We start from the raw sequence: 18,679 nt of genomic DNA, 5'->3' as shown, positions 1-18,679 counted from the left end.
TGCTCTCGCTGGTAGGACACGTAGCACAAAGAGTTGGCTAACATTTGCTCTCTTTCATGTGGGCCTCGTTCGTTTTTTCGTTCTGTGCCTGGAACAGGAAGGCCCTGAAGGGCAGCATGTCTAAACAAGACAAGACTCATATGCTGGATACTTTTAGAGTTTTCTTTATTTGTATCTTCTTGATCTTCTCTCGTTATCCAGATTGTATTATGGGTGATTTCATGCCTCAGTCTTTTTGATAATGGCGATTATGCCTAGTGATTTATTGATTGAGACTTCTCATGTGAATGTGGTGACTGGGTTGTTAAGCATTATACCGTAGGTTTTTGAATGCTCAGTGTCATGGACTTGGTTTGATGAGCAGGACATCAAGGTTTACAGTGCGTGTTAATGAGGATGGCTTTATTGGCTTAGTAGATTTAGTTAATGGCCTCTCACAGTGGTAGTCATGCGTGGATGCATCAATGGCTGCCCTCAGCTCTGGCTCTGGAGCATTGTGCCTCTCCTTTTTCTACTCTGTCCTTTTTGTCTTCCAGATCAATGACCATGATGGATGTGGATTCTGAAGAATATATCAACTCTAATCTTATCCAAATCTTTGTCTCAAATGTTCCTCTGAGAACATCTATAACATTCCCACTTGTCCACTTCTTGAAAACAAAAATGATTCTAGATCTAGTGCTGAATATTAGCCTTTTAGGCTACCTGTACCTAGACGTTCTCCTATCAGGAGCCACCAGGGTATTGGGTCTGGTTCAGAGTGGGACCTGTGTTGGATCCTGAGGATTATTTATAACCAAATACACAAAAAGCTCCAGGCTTTGATTTGTCAGTTTCTGTAAATGGAAGAGGCTATAGTTTACATTTTTGCACAATATTGTTTGTTATTGATATGATTTGCTGTGGAAATCTTATTTCGGCTGGTAAGAACAGGCTAGTTAACAGACCTATGTAACAGGTAAAAACCTGTAGCTAGCTAGTCAGACCAAGGTTGACTCCGTAGAGCTTACTGAAGTGATCTGGTGTAGTGGGTTTCTATACTGAACAAAAATATAAACTCAACATGTAAAGTGTTGGTTCAATGTTTCATGAGCTGAAATAAAAGATCCCAGAACTTTAAAAGGCCACTCTAAAATATGCAGTTTTGTCACACAACACAATGCCACAGATGTCTCAAGTTTTGAGGGAGCGTGCAATTGGCATGCTGACTGCAGGAATGTCCACCAGAACTGTTGCCAGAGAATTTCATGTTATTTTCTATACCATAAGCCGTCTCTGTCATTTTTGAGAATTTGGCAGTACGTCCAACCGACTTCACAATCACAGACCACGTGTAACCACGCCAGCCCAGGACATCCACATCCGGCTTCTTTACCTGCGGGATCGTCTGAGACCAGCCACACGGACAGCTGATAAAACTGAGTATTTCTGTATGTCATAAAAAAAACTAATTCTGATTGGCTGGGCTTGGCTCCCCAGTTGGTGGGCCTGGATCCCAAGTGAGTGGGCCTATGCCCTCCCAGTCCCACGCAAAGCTGCGCCCTTGACCAGTCATCAGATCCATAGATTAGGGCCTAAAGAATGTATTAAATTGACTGAGTTCCTTATATCAACTGTAACTCAGTAAAATCGTTGAAATTGTGGCGTTTATTTTTGTTCAGTATAGGAATAGCCAGTTGTGAGAGTTGGGGTTTGAGTGGCGACCAAAAATCACTTTCTTTTTACACTCATCCATAACTGTCTGAGGCAATCTTCTGTGAGTCACCGTCCATTTTTAAGGTGAAAACCCTTTTGTGACGAAGCCTACGCATTTGTTGAAGTGTTTTTGTAATCATTGAAAACCCCAAAATGTGTTTAAGGTGTTGCTCTTTTGAATGAGCTTGCATTGTACAGAAAGATCTTCTTTAGTGTAGATAGGTGGGCAAATGGGGACGCAAACAAACTCGTCAATGCATGGCCCTCTTCAGGACTGAAGCCCTTGTCTCCCCATTGTGTCCTGGAGGGCAGGAGCAAACAACCTACTCGGTTGGATGGCCTTATTTGTTGTGCTGAAGCACAAGTGTTGCGTTTTATTGCAACTCTTGTGCAAGCTGAATAAAGAGGACCCGTTGCCATGGAGATTCTCTCCAGTGGCACCCCATGGAACACAAACTCCCAACGTCTAAAGTTTGTCTGACTGTGATTACCAATGATTATAGACATGCATAGGAAGACATGATTACTCTGAAGAAAAATGTGGTTGTCATTTAGCAGACTCTTATCTAGAGCGACTTACAATTTGTGATCATGAATGATCTTAAAGGCCATGGATCTGAGGTCGAAGTCAATTCTGTGCCACATCGGTTGCACCTTATATTTGGTAACAATAGTAACCTATTGATGTTTCTCAATAAAGCTGATGAGGTAACCACAATGGAAACCTGCTGAAACTCTGGTGACTTTGTCCCCTGGGACCCTGCCCTAGGTGGTGTTCCACTTGTTTACTGTGTGACATGATTTGTTTTGTGAACACTGTTTGTGACTGACTCTCTCTCCTCCTTTCATTCTGTGCTGTGCAGTCTGGCTGAGGACGAGGTACAGACGGAGTCGGATGTGGTAGAGGGGATGGATGTGGCACTGCGATCCAAAGGTAAGAACAAGGCCCTGCTAAGACCAATGTTGTATTTTGAGAAGACCGCATATTCTAGTATTCTTCTAGTGTTTATCTTACCGTTAAACATACTTGTTGTTTGATGTGGATCTCATAGAGCTACACAGAGCACCCATTGTGCCATTCAGTTAAAATCGTATCACCACTACCTCTGAGGTTGTTGCACGGGTTCAGCCTCACCATCACGTGCTGTGGATGTTAGCCTAAGTCACCATTTAGGAGGCATCCTTCACACGTGATCACTATCACAGGGCCCGACCACACTGACTTAACATATTAAATTTGTTGCCAGATTGGGAAACCAAGCAGTAGGGTTTGGTGACCAAAATCCCTTATCTGGTTGGATTCAGTATTCCTGGGCAACCACCATATTAAGTCTCTCAATGAAGTGGTCCTGCCTTTGACCTTCAATAACCCCCCCATCTGAGTGTCATTGTGTAGAGTGGCCTGGGACTGGGAGTGCCTCTGTCGCTCTAGCCTTTCATGCCAGGGATCTAGTCTCTGTCCTTCTAAGATTCCTATAAGCTGCTACTCTCTGTGTTGTATGTGTGGTTACCTGGTGTCCCCTCTGCTCCTGTCACTAGTGTCTGACCCCGGGTCAGCAGAGCGGGTGCTGGCGACTCAGAAGAGGAAGGTGTCCAGCCCAACCCACTCCTCCAACGGCCACTACCCCTCAGACACCTCCCCCAGCCCCTTGAAGAAGAAGAAGAAACCTGGAGCCGTCCACAGCAACAACAAAGACCAGGTGGGGTGGAGGGGGAGTGTAGTTTGTGACTGTGTGTGTGCACCTGTGCATGACTGATTGTGCACCTGTGCATGACTGATTGTGCTTCCAGGTTTAAATGAAAGACACTGCTTCATGTTCTGTGGTCGGATGCATTTGTTCATATCCCAAAAATGTCTACCATGTATTGATGATTGACTATTAAGATGATTTATCTGTCTGCTGATTAATCATGATAACTGTTTATAGAGTAGAATACTTTAAAATTACTTTTCTAAACTGCCTTTTTCGGAAAGAGTAGATATGCCTGCCAAATATGTTTGTTTGTGTTGTGAATGCTTTGTTTTACATGTATGACATGATTTAACCCCAAGCCAAAACTTTTGAATTCAGTTCTACTGACAATGAACATGTCACACATTCTGAACAGTCACATAGATATGTGCTGACTAGTATTGTGTCTTGTTCACTGATTGGCTGATGTGGGTTGATGTGGTGTCAAGCATGATACCCAACACAAAACTGGTTATTGGTCCACCAGGGAAAGTCATCAACGAAATTGCACATTGCAAGTCTGACAACATAAAAAGATGACAATAACACAAACTTCCGGTTTAGATCAAGAAGAATGACATTGCTATCGTATAGGCCTACATTGATATTGACTAGACCAACTAAACAGTCTTGTGTTTGGTGCCTGCCTTATTTTGCCTTACATGTTGCTTATTACCCTGCCTTACTTGCCACTTTGTGATTATCTGTGTGTTTCTGTTGCACTGCACCTTTTGTGTTTTGTTTTCTGCGTGTGTTTTGAAACCCGCCCCCTGTTTTTCTTGCCTGCATTTCAGTCAGAACTAAGACATGGTCCCTTTTACTATGTGAAGCAGTCATCACTCACCACAGACCCTGTTGATGTTGTCCCGCAGGACAGCAGGAATGACTTCTACTGCTGGCTGTGCCACCGCGAGGGCCAGGTGCTCTGCTGTGAGCTCTGCCCGAGGGTGTACCACGCCAAGTGCCTCAAACTGCCAGCAGAGCCCGAGGGTGACTGGTTCTGTCCAGAGTGTGAGGTACTCACTCACGTGTGTGCCGTGCGTGTGGGTGTGTAGGTGTATATACGTGTGAAAGCGGTATGGGAGTGTTCCAGGCACATTCTCGCTTAACCACTAGCTTAATGTCTGCTTGCTCTTTGGGGTGTCAGGTGATGGGGTTGGAGACATGCTTGGGGTCAATTCCAATTGGACTCTGCATTCTAGTAAAAAAATAAAATAAACATATTATCCTATAATAATGGTACTACACGTGGTACTTCCTAATTATTGAATTTAAATGGAATGGACCCCAGGCCTGTTTAGATGGGGCTAACATAAAGTGGGCAGGATCTTTATCGTCCCTCTCTAGATGGATGTTGCCTCCTATGAGGACTAGTACCACAGTCTCCTATAGATTATGACATACTGTAGTTGCATAGTTAATAGCCAGCCCAGCGACCTACTGTGAGTGGTTGTGTTTACCCAGCTACTATTTGTCAATGGTACATTGTCCTGACTTCTTCATTTTTCTAGAAAATCACAGTAGCAGAGTGCATAGAGACACAGAGCAAGGCCATGACTATGCTAACGATAGACCAGCTGTCCTACCTGCTGAAGTTTGCCCTCCAGAAGATGAAACAGCCGGGGGTAAGTTAGTGAAAGTCTCTCTCATGCCCTCTAGGTGCCCACTGTGGGCTAGAGATGGGTCTATCGCTTCTGTTGTTTATGAGAGTTGAACTAATACTTATTTCTTCTGTGGGCAGACTGAGCCCTTCTGGAAGCCTGTGGCTCTGGAGCAGCACCCTGACTATGCTGAGTACATATACCACCCAATGGACCTCGCAACACTAGAGAAGGTACCATTTACATTCACATTTCAGTCATTTAGCAGACGTTTATCAATTCCCGACTTGGAGCCCTCTAATAGCAAGGCAATGATGAGCTTTTTGAGTCTATAAATCGTGGTCTACAGATAATACAGTGCCTTCAGAAAGTATTCACAAGCCTTCATTTCTTTCCACATTTTGTTGTGTTGCCTGAATTTTAAATTGATTACATTTAGATTTTGTCAATGGCCTACCCAAAATAACCCATAATGTCAAAGTGGAATTATGTTTTAAGAAATGTTTACTAATTAATAAAAAATGAAAAGCTAATATGTTTTGACTAAGTATTCCACCCATTTGTTATGGCAAGCCTAAATACACTGAACAAAAATATAAACGCAACCATTTCAATTCATATCAATCAATTGAAATAAATAAGTTAGGCCCAAATCTATGGGTTTCACATGACTGGGAATACAGATATGCATACGTTGGTCACAGATATATATATATATATATATTATATTATTATATTATTATTATATTATATTATATATTAGATACCTAAAAAAAAAGAATAGGTAGGAGGGTTGATCAGAAAACCAGTCCGTATCTGGTGTAACCACCATTTGCCTTATGCAGTGCATATAATTGATCTGGCTGTTGATTGTGGCCTGTGGAATGGCTGTGTGAAGTTGCTGGATATTGGCGGGAACTGGAACACGCTTTCGATCCAGAGCATCCCAAGCATGCTCAATGGATGACATGTCTGATGAGTATGCAGGCCATGGGACATTTTCAGCTTCCAGGAATTCAGCTTCCAGATCCTTGTGACATGGGACGGTGGATGAATAGCATGACAGTGGGCCTCAGGATCTCGTCACAGCATCTCGGTACATTCAAATTGTCATCTATAAAATGCAATTATGTTCATTGTCCGTAGCTTATGCTTGCCCATACCATAACCCCACCGGCACCATGGGGCACTCGCTGTCTGCCATCTGCCCGGTACAGTTGAAACCTGGATTCTTCCATGAAGAGCACACTTTTTCAGCGTGCTAGTGGCCATCGAAGGTGAGCTTTTGCCCACTGAAGTTTGTTACTACGTCAAACTGCAGTCAGGTCAAGACCCTGGTGACGACGACAAGCAGATTGAGCTTCCCTGAGACGATTTCTGACAGTTTGTGTAGAAATTCTTTGGTTGTGCAAACCTACAGTTTCATCAACTGTCCAGGTGGCTTGTCTCAGACCATCCCGTAGGTGAATAAGCCTGATGTGGAGGTCCTGGGCTGGTGTGGTTACACGTGGTTTGCGGTTGTGAGGCTGGTTGGATGTACTGCCAAATTCTCTAAAACAACGTTGGAGGTGGCTTATGGTAGAGAAATTAACAGAATTATCTGCCAACAGCCCTTGTGGACATTCCTGCAGTCAGCATGCCAATTGCACACTCCCTCAAAACCTGAGACATCTGTGGCATTGTGTTTGACAAGACTGCACATTTTAGAGTGGACTTTTATTATCCCCCAGCACAGGGTACACCTGTGTAATGATCATGCTGTTTAATGATCTTTTTTATATGCCACACCTGTCAGGTGGATGGATTAGCTTGACAAAGTAGAAATGCTCACTAACGGGGATGTAAACAAATTTGTGCACAAAATTTGAGATAATTATTGTTTTGTGCATATTGAAAAGTTCTGGGATCTTTTAGTTCAGCTCATGAAACATGGGACCAACACTTTACATGTTGCATTTATGTTTTTGTTCAGGATATGTTCAGGAGTAAAAATTGTAAACAAGTTGCATGGACTTACTCTGTGTGCAATAACAGTTTTTAACAAGATATTTTAATGACTATCTCATCTCTGTACCCCACACATACAATTATCTGTAAGGTCCCTCAGTCGAGCGGTGTATTTCACAACACAGATTCAACCACAAAGACCAGGGAGGTTTTCCAATGCCTTGCAAGGAAGGGCACCACCGATTTGGTAGATGGGTAAAAATAAAGCAGATTGAATATCACTTTGAGCATGGTGAAGTTATTAATTACACTTTGGATGGCATATCAATACACCCAGTCACTACAAAGATACCAGAGTCCTTCCTAACTCAGTTGCTGGAGAGGAAGGAAACTGCTCAGAGATTTCAATATGAGACCAATGGTGATTTTAAAATGGTTACAGTATGGCTGGGCGATATGGCCTGAAACGTATCTTTAAAAAAAAAAACTATATCTACATTTAAAAAATATTTTCTCTAAATAAACTTTGTTGTACAATTAAAGGTCAAATACATTGCATTTAAAACAGTCAAAAATAAGCTAATGAATTCAGAGCTTGTGAAATTATACCTAGACTGAATATCTGCCTTCCACAACTATAAATCAAATCAAATTGTATTGGTCACATACACGTTTTAGCAGATTGTTATTGCAGGTGTAGAGAAATGCTTGTGTTTTTAGCTCCGACAGTGCAGTAATATCTAACAATTAATGTCTAAGACGCACTAATAGTTTAATTACTTTATCAAAATAGTTGTACCTACTGTTTTTCTTATGATCACTGATCTGGCTTTCAGGTATGTCTATAAAATGTACTTTTTGTTACATTTAACCAGAACCATGCATAATGTACATTCACTAACAATGTAGCAGGTATTATAGTCAATTAACACCAATCTCATAAATAATCGCTCAAGCACAAGCCCGTGTGCTAGTGAGAAGTCAGCTGATATTTATATTTTAAGTTTAGCCAACTTGGATCAAAGATATAATTTCACAAGCTCTGAATTCAGTTAACAAGGCAAAATAGTTGAATTGTTATGAACACACCCTTCTGTCCATCTCCAACTGTTTGAACAGCATGTTAGTCTGTCCACTTTGTTCAGATGTTGAAATCAAGTGGCTTACCTTATTTCTCAGAATGAGTTGCCAATTCCTTATATAATTGTTTTATGCTTATTGCAGATTTATAAAACAGTCATCCAAATAGCTAGTATAACAATATTTGACAAAAATGCTGCTAGCGATACGTGGTACCATAATGTGGGCGAGACAAACTGAGCATACATTTTCTAGAATGAATGTTCATTGGTACATCTGTTTTAGTAGTGTTGGCTCTTGCTTGAAATTTGAAGAGTTGAAACAAACAGGGTATGGTTCAAAAGATTAACTTCTCTATTACAGTAAAATAATATCTCAATATGTTTCAGTGTCCATATGACCGATTCTGTTGGATCGAACCTCAAATGCAAATGGCGAGTTAAAACCGTTTTGTCAGAGAGGTAGAAGTGATCTCTCATCTTTGTTGTTATGGTAGGGGGAGTGGCTTGGGAGAAAGAGACGAACCGAGAGGTTTCACTCTTGCCAAAATCTGTCAAAATATGCCCAAAGTGTTTCTAACACAAGGCCAAATATACACTGGAGTTGCTTAGAAAGACAACATTGAATGTTCCTGATTGGCCTAGTTACAGTGTTTTATTTATTTTATTTGATTTATTTCACCTTTATTTAACCAGGTAGGCTAGTTGAGAACAAGTTCTCATTTTTACAACTGCGACCTGGCCAAGATAAAGCATAGCAGTGTGAACAGACAACAACACATAGTTACACATGGAGTAAACAATAAACAAGTCAATAACACAGAAAAAAAATTGTCTATATACACTGTGTGCAAAAGGCATGAGGAGGTAGGCAAATAACTACAATTTTGCAGATTAACACTGGAGTGATAAATTATCAGATGGTCATGTGCAGGTAGCGATACTGGTGTGCAAAAGAGCAGAAAAGTAAATAAATAAAAACAGTATGGGGATGAGGTAGGTAAATTGGGTGGGCTATTTACCGATGGACTATGTACAGCTGCAGCGATCGGTTAGCTGCTCAGATAGATTTTCAAGCTGATTTAAGTTTAAAAAAAATGCTATGGCAAGACTTAAATTGTTGTTTAGAAATGATCAACAACCAATTTTGACAAGAGTTTGAAGAATCTTAAAAATGTCTAAATCCATGTTTTCACTTTGTCATTATGAGGTATTGTATATAGATGGGTGAGGAAAAAAGGCATTAAGAGTTGGGCCAAATTATTATTATTTTTTTTAAACATAGCGTTGTTTAAATATTCCCCATGTAATGTTAATGGGGCGCTAACATAGCTGCCATATAATTTTGTCATGTAAATGCCTCGTTATGCAGAAACATTAAAGAGTCAATCAGCAGTTAAAACAATAAAGCGTACTCACCACCATTGTTTCGGTAAAAAGCAGGGGGATGGGGCTGGAGAAATGTAACCACTCTCAAATTCAAAGACAGAGCTATGGCTACAAGGACTGACCATCCATGATATCAAAATTATAGTTTTAACCATGTTTTTTGGCTATACAGTGTTTGTTTACATTTACTTTGTTTACAAACATTGGAGTAAACAAGCTTATATTTTGGGTTCTGATGGGGAATGACAGTTGAACTTAGCTCATGATCCATTTATAAATGATGTTCTTCAAGAATCAATAGGTACATAATAGTATTAAGTCCAAAAATGGATGTAGCAATTGCTGATTGCCACTTTTAATGGCCCAACCATTGAGATCCTATTAAGTTATTCTAAATCCTAGTTCAATGGGCCCAACTCTCTAAATACATGGCTCTGGTGTAATCAAATCATATTTTTCTCTGCTATATTGGTAGAATATGAAAAAGAAAATGTATGGCTGCACAGAATCCTTTTTGGCTGACATGAAATGGATCTTACACAACTGCATCATCTACAATGGAGGTAGGTCAAAAACACATGTTTAAGACAGTTTCCTCACTATACTGCTTGCAACATGCTTTGGAAATAAAACTTGGCTCTTACAAACATGTTTGTTCCAGGAAATCACAAACTAACAGCAACAGCAAAGGTTGTTGTGAAGATCTGTGAACATGAAGTGAGTATCATTTTTACATGATGACTGAAATGCCATTCAGTTGTGTGTTTTGTTTTCTCCTTTCTAAATGTATTTCAGTAATGTGGAAAATGCTGTTTTTTTCAGGTGAATGAAATTGAGGTCTGTCCGGAGTGCTACCTGTCCTCGTGCCAAAAGAGGGACAACTGGTTTTGCGAGCCATGTGTAAGACAAATGTTTCCTCATCTTCTTTTGCAAAGGACATTTTATGGATATAAATGTAAATGTTTGTCCTGTGACTTAAGGTCACAATTCTGTTTGTCCTGAAGACAAATGTAGATTAACCTAAATGTAATGTTTCAAATCTCAAAAATACTCTTTACAACACAGGTAATAATAATAATAATATATGCCATTTAGCAGACGCTTTTATCCAAAGCGACTTACAGTCATGTGTGCATACATTCTACGTATGGGTGGTCCCGGGAATCGAACCCACTACCCTGGCGTTACAAGCGCCATGCTCTACCAACTGAGCCACAGTCTTTGCGAATCGTATTCCTCCGTTTGTGTTTATGTTGTTTTATCTAATCGTGACCCCCGGTCTGTCCCCCCTCTCAGGGTCACCCACACCCCCTGGTATGGGCAAAGTTGAAGGGCTTCCCCTTCTGGCCAGCCAAAGCACTACGGGAGAAGGATGGACAGGTGGACGCACGCTTCTTCGGACAGCATGACCGGTGAGCCTTGCTATTTAATGAAAGTGGCGGATGGAAGCGACTTTTCATAGTAATTACTGAAGTACTGTTGGCATTCGTATGGTATTGGACTCCTCTGAAGGTAATCATAGGTCTCTCTGCTTATCCTACTCCTAACTTGTCTTCCTGTGTTTTTTCTCTGCAGGGCGTGGGTTCCCATTAACAATTGCTACCTCATTTCCAAGGAGATTCCCTTCTCTGTGAAGAAGACCAAGAGCATCTTCAACAGCGCCATGCAGGAGATGGAGGTCTATGTGGAGAACATCCGCAAGAAGTTTGGGGTGTTCAACTACGCCCCCTTCCGCACCCCCTACACGCCCAACAACCAGCTTCAAATGCTGCTGGACCCAGCCAACCCCGACGCAGGGACCGTGAAGACGGAGAAACCTGACAAGATGCGCTTCAACTTCGACATGACCGCATCTCCCAAGATGCTCTTGGGCAAGAGCTCTCTGTCGAGCGGGATGGGGCGGAGGATCTCTCTCACGGACATGCCTCGCTCTCCCATGAGCACCAACTCGTCTGTACACACAGGTTCTGACGTGGAGCCGGATGGGATGGAGAGAGGGCCTAGGAACCCCCCATTCCACTACAGCGCTGGGGAGGATTCTATGGACTATACCGGTAATTAACATGCTCCTGAATCATATAACTATATAACGCATCATATAACTAGCTAACACCGTATAGTCGCATTCAAAACACAGGTTAGGATCAAGACTCAAACCATTTGTGGAGGTTAAAGTGTTATGCGTTATTGCCTCAGCATCCCCTGCCTCAGTGAAGATGGGCCATGCAGGCAGCATGACGGGCAGCCCCAAGCCCTTCTCCCCTGGTCTGGTGCCCAAACAGGAGAGGGCCCCAGGCACAGGCAGCATCCTCAATCTCAACCTGGGTGAGTCCCATCTAACCCCACCCCCTTATGTAGCACCTTGTCTTGTGCTGTCTGTTTGGTTAGGGCAGGGTTGGGTAAACTACGGCCCGGCGGGAGGTTTGAGTATAGATTTTTTGCATTTTATTTGGGGTTATAATTAGTCAATTATTATTTGGAGTAAAAAAAAAAATATTTTTTTAAAAACACACTCCGCACCTGAACGTCTGGTATGTACAAATTATTATATATTTTCAAATTACTGCCCATTTTCTGGCCCGCAAATTGATTTTGACATTTAAAAAAATAATCCCGATGTGGCCCTTGAGCCTAAATGTTTTCCCACCCCTGGGTTAGGGGTTATGTTTTGGTTGAGTTTTAGTGTCAGGGTTCATAAGTCATGGAATTTTTAAATTATGTTTTCCAGGCCTGGAATGTTTTAGGAAAATTATGTGGTCCTTCTGTAGCTCAGTTGGTAGAGCATGGCGCTTGTAACGCCAGGTTAGTGGGTTCGATTCCCGGGACCACCCATACGTAGAATGTATGCACACATGACTGTAAGTCGCTTTGGATAAAAGCGTCTGCTAAATGGCATATATATTATATTATTATTATTATATTATTATCAAATCCGAAAAGTCATGGAAATTAAATAATTTCTGTTAATGTAAATAATTTAGGCACAGTTTTTAAAATATTTTACATAAAATAAACATAGCAGACAGGATCAGAATATGACACTTCAGTGCATATGTGTGTGTGCGCAAGCGTCACCTGCATGTGTGTGAGTGTGCCTTGCTCAAGGAGAGAGACAGCCGGACATTACATTCCCTCTATGATTGCAGCAGTAGTAGGTCTCGCCTATAAAATATGATAGAGAACAGACTAATTGGGTAGCCAATTCAAAACATATATTGTAGCCTGGCCAGTTAACTAGAGAGATAACTGTTTAGTTGTTATTAGTCATGTCCCAGAAAACGTTCCACCTCCACTTGGAAATAAGGCCATAAAAAGTGTCATACAGATTATTCATTTAAATGATTATTTTTGACGAAACTAATAATTAACTTTGTCATTGTATTAGTTGGGATTCTTTTTAATCTCGATGAATCGAGTCATGTTAATCAAAATAATAATGTGTGAATTGTGATCAGTAGTTTTATGAACTGGTTTTGTAGATACTTCCAGTTGATTTGGGCATTCGATGTATGAGACTTTGCAAGTCAATAGATACTAATCAGCCTGCAAAGTAAACACTTCTAAGGTAGCTAATAGAAACATGACTAAACTAGAAAAGGTGAATTTCCTGAAGAAAATTTGTGGGCTTGTTTCAGCTGAATAAAAATATTAGTAACCGACCATACAGTTAGCCATTTGATCTTTGGTATATTGAAGGAGCACATTATTGTATAAAGGTATAAAACAAATTTGGTTGCAATGTTTTACATCAAGGGTGGTCAACCATCATCCAGGAGAACTAGTGGGTGTGCAGGCTTTTGTTCCAGTCCCCCTCTAACAAAACACATTTTAGAAATGAGCTGCTCAACCGGGCCTTGATAAATGAACATTTATGTGTATGATCCAGTACCTCTCCAGACTGAGGGAAAGGGGGATACCTAGTCAGTTGCACAACTTAATGCATTCAACCGAAAATCTGTCTTCCTCATTTAACCCACCTTGGATTGACCCCATGTGTATTATTCAGTTGCCTAATGGGTATTCTACTTGGTGGGGTGGGCTAAGTGCCTTGCACAACAACAGGAAATGGTACATGGGATCAGAGAGCAGCTTCCCAGTGTCGGTACTACATTTATGCTTACTTCTTTTGTACATAGAGACGCCACAAATTGTTGGTCATGGAAATTTGGTTAAAAGTAATGGGGAAGTCATGAATTTCCATCTGTCAAAATGTTTATGAAACCTATAGTGTTGTTTGTCACAGATCGTGTGAAGGCTGAGATGGACCTGAAGGAGCTCAGTGAGACAGTACAGCATCAACAACAACAACAGGGGTCATCACTCCTCCTCACCACCCCCAAGAGACCCATGAGGAGCCTGGACAAGACCATCGAGAGCTGCAAGGCCCAACTAGGTGCACACATACTTTCACACACCATCCATGAATTGTGTCTAGAGCAGGGATTGGCAACTCTAGTCCACGGGGCCGGAGTGGTGTCACCCTTTTCCCCATCCCTAGCAAACACAGCTGATTTAAACTAATTGCATTCTAAGCTCATTATTGGAGTCAGATGTGTTAGCTGGGGCTGGGGCAAAAGTGTGACACCAATCAGGTCCCAGAGGACTGGAGTTGCCCATCCCTAGTCTAGAGGAACAAATTTGAAGACCTATAAATGATACGCTCATGTTCATCATGTATTAATTCTATGATTTATATGTGGGTTCTTTATCCCTGTGCAGGCATTGATGAGATCTCTGAGGATGTATATAAGGGCGTGGAACACAGTGACTCTGAGGATTCTGAAAAGTCAGACTCCAGCAACAGCGAGTACCTTAGCGACGAGGATCACAGACCGAAGAGCGCCGCCCATGACAACAAGGACAAAGCAGAGAGGGAGTCTAGAAAGAGGCCCAAGGCAAGCACACCGGTAGAGGACAAGGGGGCAGTCACAGGGACCAGGGATAAAAACAACTCTGAAGCCATGCTCAAAGACAGACATGGCAGCAATGGTCCAGAGAGAGATTCCCGGGAGAAGCCCACGACTCCCCAGACTCAGCCCCCCACAGACAGGCCCAAGGCCCTAGAGGTGGGTAGGGCAGGCGCACCCCGGGCCCTTGCTGGCCCAGACCAGGACTCCGACTCAGAGAGGGAGCTGGTGATTGACCTGGGGGATGAGCAGGGCGGCAGAGACCGTAAGAGAGCCAGGAGGGAGCCAGGGGCTGTAGCCGCTAAGCCCACGAAGGAGCCCCCTGGCACCAAGCTGGAAGGTGAGGGCTCATTTCAAGTCTTGTTTATTTTGTTTTGTGTACTCTAGTTGCTTTGTATGATACTTTTTTGAGAGACTGAGGCTTAAAGGCAAAATACAGTTTGTCTGTCTTTATTTAATCAATGTTTTTTTCTCTCTGACCAGGTAAATTCCCCACCGTATTGACCCCCCCTCTAGCCTCCGCCACCTTGTCCAACCCCAAAGACCCCAGTCAGCCCCTCATCAACCCCACACTCAACCTGTCCTCTAGCCAGCCCAACACGGCCTTCACCACCCCCCCTGCAGCTCCCACCCCAGCCACCACCCTCTCCTCCACAGCTGCCTCAGCCCAGTCGGCAGCGAAGAAACAGCGCCCCCTGCTGCCCAAAGAGACAGCTCAGGCAGTGCAGAGGGCAGTGGTGTGGAACCCCGCCAACAAGTTCCAGACGTCCTCCCAGAAGTGGCCCATGCAGCAGGAGGAGCAGCCGGCTGGACCAAACCAGACACAGGTTCCAGTTCCTGTCCAGGCTCCGACGCAGGCACAGACACGCAGCCCACAGCAGGTCCAGTCACAGCAGCAGTTGCAGGCATCCTCCAGTACACGTTACCAGACCAGACAGGCAGCAAAAGGTACATAGAAACCCAGTCCACTAAACACAACTCTCCAAACTCTGTAAACGCATATACAATTATCTCATATTAGTTCATATGAGCTGAATTGTAGTTTTCTTTCATTCCTCATTCCTCTTTTCTTCTGTGGTTTGCAGCCGTGCAGCCTAAAGATGGTCCCCAGACCTCAACCTCATCAGTTACCTTGGTCACCTCTGGTGCCTCCTCCACCTCTTCCTCCTCTTACCTGGCAGGAGACTTCCAGATCCCCACAGCTTCAGCAGATGTGGCAGCTGACATCGCAAAGTACACCAGCAAAGTGAGTTAGCCTGATGCTATATGTCTAAACAGAATAAATAGATGGAAACTTTACAGGGGAAAGTTTATTGATTCACAGAGTATATTGATATGGAAAGTTACCCTGACTGTGATCAATCTGTGAATTGTTATAATCTCACCTGATCTCTTCAGATGATGGACACGATTAAAGGGACGATGACAGAAATCTACAACGACCTTTCCAAAAGCACTTCAGGAAACACAATTGCAGAGGTGAGTGCTGCTGAAGAGACTTTTGGTTGAGTCTGTAACATAAGTAAACCTCTCTCCTGTCTCTCTGCATTGTGATAACTGTTGAATATTTTTGCCCAGATCCGGCGGCTGAGGATAGAGATAGAGAAGCTTCAGTGGCTACATCAGCAAGAGCTGTCGGAGATGAAACACAATCTTGGTTTGTTATATTTGCCCTTTCCTTAAAAATATAATCATCTTTTAGGTTGGTATCAATGTGAGTGTACAAAATAATAAGAACACCTTCCTAATATTGAGTTGTACCGCCCCTTTGCCACCAGAACAGCCTCAATTCGTCAGGGCTTGGACTCTACAAGATGTCTAAAGCGTTCCACAAAGATGGTGGCACATGTTGACGCCATTGCAAGTTAGCTGATGGCCTTTGTGTGGTGGACCATTCTTTATACATACAGGAAACTGTTGAACGTGAAAGACCCACCAGCGTTGCAGTTCTTTACACAAACCGGTGCGCCTGGCACCTACCACCATATCCCATTCAAAGGCACTTAAATATTTTGTCTTGCCCATTCACCCTCTGAATGGCACACATAGACAATCCATGTCTTAATTATCTCAATGCTTAAAAATCCTCCCCTTCATCTATACTGATTTGAAGTGGATTTAATAAGTGACATCAATAAGGGATCATAGCTTTCACCTAAATTCACCTGGTCAGTCTATGTCATGGAAAGAGGGATCCCTAGTCAGTTGTCCAACTGAAATGTGTCTTCTGCATTTAACCCAACACCTCTGAATCATAGAAGTGCGGGTGGCTGCCATAATCGACATCCACGTCTTTGGCGCCCGGGGAACAGTGGATTAACTGCCTTTCTCAGGGGCAGAACGACAGATTTTTACCTTGTCAGCTTGGGGATTCGATTCAGGAACCTTCCGCTTACTGGCCCAAGGCTCTAACCATTCCTAATGTTTTGTACATGTACGTTTGTCTTTGTCAGCCAATTCATGTGTGTATGAGATTGACTAATGTGTTATCTTATCTATGTGTTTCTAACATTTTAATAATGCAAGTGTGTGCATTATAGCTGTTTTTCTAATATACTCATTCAATGCATGTGTTGTAGGAATTTTATAAAACACATGCATAGTACACATTTTTATCCATGTGTTACATTCATATTCATTCATTATATTTGATATCAAGTGAATTCTATTAATAGATTTTCTAAATGTGTCCTGTCATGTCCTGTAGAGCTGACTATGGCAGAGATGAGGCAGAGTCTAGAGCAGGAGAGGGAGCGTCTGGTGGCGGAGGTGAAGAAGCAGATGGAGGTGGAGAAACTGCAGGCAGTGGATGAGACCAAGAAGAAGCAGTGGTGTGCGAACTGCAGGAAGGAGGCCATCTTCTACTGCTGCTGGAACACCAGCTACTGTGACTACCCCTGCCAGCAAGCCCACTGGCCAGAACACATGAAGTCCTGCACACAGTCAGGTAAAATAATAATTTAGTTATTACACACACAAAATATGTAATTTGCACCAAAAATGTCCTATGTGCCAACATTTCTGAAAAACCCCACTCCAGGGTTTCTTCTTGATTATAAAGGCGCTTAGTTGATGGGCGTTTACAAATCTCTTCAAAGAGCTGAGATTTCTTTTTGCAGTTTTAAAGCTAATTTCCTGCAGTTCTACATATGCTGGCATGGATCTGAGAAGAAATGTTGCAGTTTTCAAGCTAGTTTCCTGCAATTCTATGCATTTTTACATGGATAATGCAGTGTTATTTTGCTCAAACATGATAACTAAATGAATACTAAACTCAGCAAAAAAAGAAACGTCCTCTCACTGTCAACTGCGTTTATTTTCAGCAAACTTAACATACAGTATTTAGTCAGCCACCAATTGTGCAAGTTCTCCCACTTAAAAAGATGAGAGGCCTGTAATTTTCATCATAGGTACAGTTCAACTATGACAGACAAAATGATAGAAAAAAATCCAGAAAATCACATTGTAGGATTTTTAATGAATTTATTTGCAAATTATGGTGGAAAATAAGTATTTGGTCAATAACAAAAGTTTATCTCAATACTTTGTTATATACCCTTTGTTGGCAATGACAGAGGTCAAACGTTTTCTGTAAGTCTTCACAAGGTTTTCACACACTGTTGCTGGTATTTTGGCCCATTCCTCCATGTAGATCTCCTCTAGAGCAGTGATGTTTTGGGGCTGTTGCTGGTTAACACGGACTTTCAACTCCCTCCAAAGATTTTCTATGGGGTTGAGATCTGGAGACTGGCTAGGCCACTCCAGGGCCTTGAAATGCTTCTTACGAAGCCACTCCTTCGTTGCCCAGGCAGTGTGTTTGGGATCATTGTCATGCTGAAAGACCCAGCCACGTTTCATCTTCAATGCCCTTGCTGATGGAAGGCGGTTTTCACTCAAAATCTCACGATACATGGCCCCATTCATTCTTTCCTTTACACGGATCAGTCGTCCTGGTACCTTTGCAGAAAAACAGCCCCAAAGCATGATGTTTCCACCCCCATGCTTCACAGTAGGTATGGTGTTCTTTGGATGCAACTCAGCATTCTTTGTCCTCCAAACACAATGAGTTTTTACCAAAAAGTTATATTTTGGTTTCATCTGACCATATGACATTCTCCCAATCTTCTTCTGGATCATCCAAATGCTCTCTAGCAAACTTCAGACGGGCCTGGACATGTACTGGCTTAAGCAGGGGGACACGTCTGGCACTGCAGGATTTGAGTCCCTGGCGGCGTAGTGTGTTACTGATGGTAGGCTTTGTTACTTTGGTCCCAGCTCTCTGCAGGTCATTCACTAGGTCCCCCCGTGTGGTTCTGGGATTTTTGCTC

General features: G+C 42.5%; 1 protein-coding gene across 4 annotated transcripts in view; it reads left to right on the top strand.

Annotated features, from left to right (window-relative positions):
* LOC118359657 (protein kinase C-binding protein 1-like) overlaps nucleotides 1-18,679 on the top strand; it is a 35,171-nt gene that overhangs the window by 7,934 nt on the left and 8,558 nt on the right. For 2 of the 4 annotated variants that reach the window (XM_052482023.1, XM_035738247.2), the window contains exons 4-21: nucleotides 2,559-2,629; nucleotides 3,235-3,395; nucleotides 4,223-4,444; nucleotides 4,940-5,053; nucleotides 5,170-5,262; nucleotides 9,920-10,007; nucleotides 10,106-10,161; nucleotides 10,267-10,344; nucleotides 10,741-10,856; nucleotides 11,020-11,498; nucleotides 11,641-11,769; nucleotides 13,688-13,837; nucleotides 14,164-14,691; nucleotides 14,835-15,299; nucleotides 15,437-15,597; nucleotides 15,750-15,830; nucleotides 15,930-16,008; nucleotides 17,059-17,298. In XM_052482023.1, the coding sequence (XP_052337983.1) occupies nucleotides 2,559-2,629; nucleotides 3,235-3,395; nucleotides 4,223-4,444; nucleotides 4,940-5,053; nucleotides 5,170-5,262; nucleotides 9,920-10,007; nucleotides 10,106-10,161; nucleotides 10,267-10,344; nucleotides 10,741-10,856; nucleotides 11,020-11,498; nucleotides 11,641-11,769; nucleotides 13,688-13,837; nucleotides 14,164-14,691; nucleotides 14,835-15,299; nucleotides 15,437-15,597; nucleotides 15,750-15,830; nucleotides 15,930-16,008; nucleotides 17,059-17,298 (3,311 nt within the window). Of the gene's footprint in view, nucleotides 1-2,558; nucleotides 2,630-3,234; nucleotides 3,396-4,222; nucleotides 4,445-4,939; nucleotides 5,054-5,169; nucleotides 5,263-5,468; nucleotides 7,258-9,919; nucleotides 10,008-10,105; nucleotides 10,162-10,266; nucleotides 10,345-10,740; nucleotides 10,857-11,019; nucleotides 11,499-11,640; nucleotides 11,770-13,687; nucleotides 13,838-14,163; nucleotides 14,692-14,834; nucleotides 15,300-15,436; nucleotides 15,598-15,749; nucleotides 15,831-15,929; nucleotides 16,009-17,058; nucleotides 17,299-18,679 lie in introns of those variants that run through there. The other 2 variants (XM_035738248.2, XM_035738249.2) reach the window with 2 other exon arrangements.

This window comes from Oncorhynchus keta, chromosome 27, assembly GCF_023373465.1.
Source record: "Oncorhynchus keta strain PuntledgeMale-10-30-2019 chromosome 27, Oket_V2, whole genome shotgun sequence".
In the NCBI taxonomy this organism is placed as follows: domain Eukaryota; kingdom Metazoa; phylum Chordata; class Actinopteri; order Salmoniformes; family Salmonidae; genus Oncorhynchus; species Oncorhynchus keta.
The sequence above is the reverse complement of the archived record's forward strand: the minus strand, read 5'-3'. Positions and strand labels throughout refer to the sequence as shown.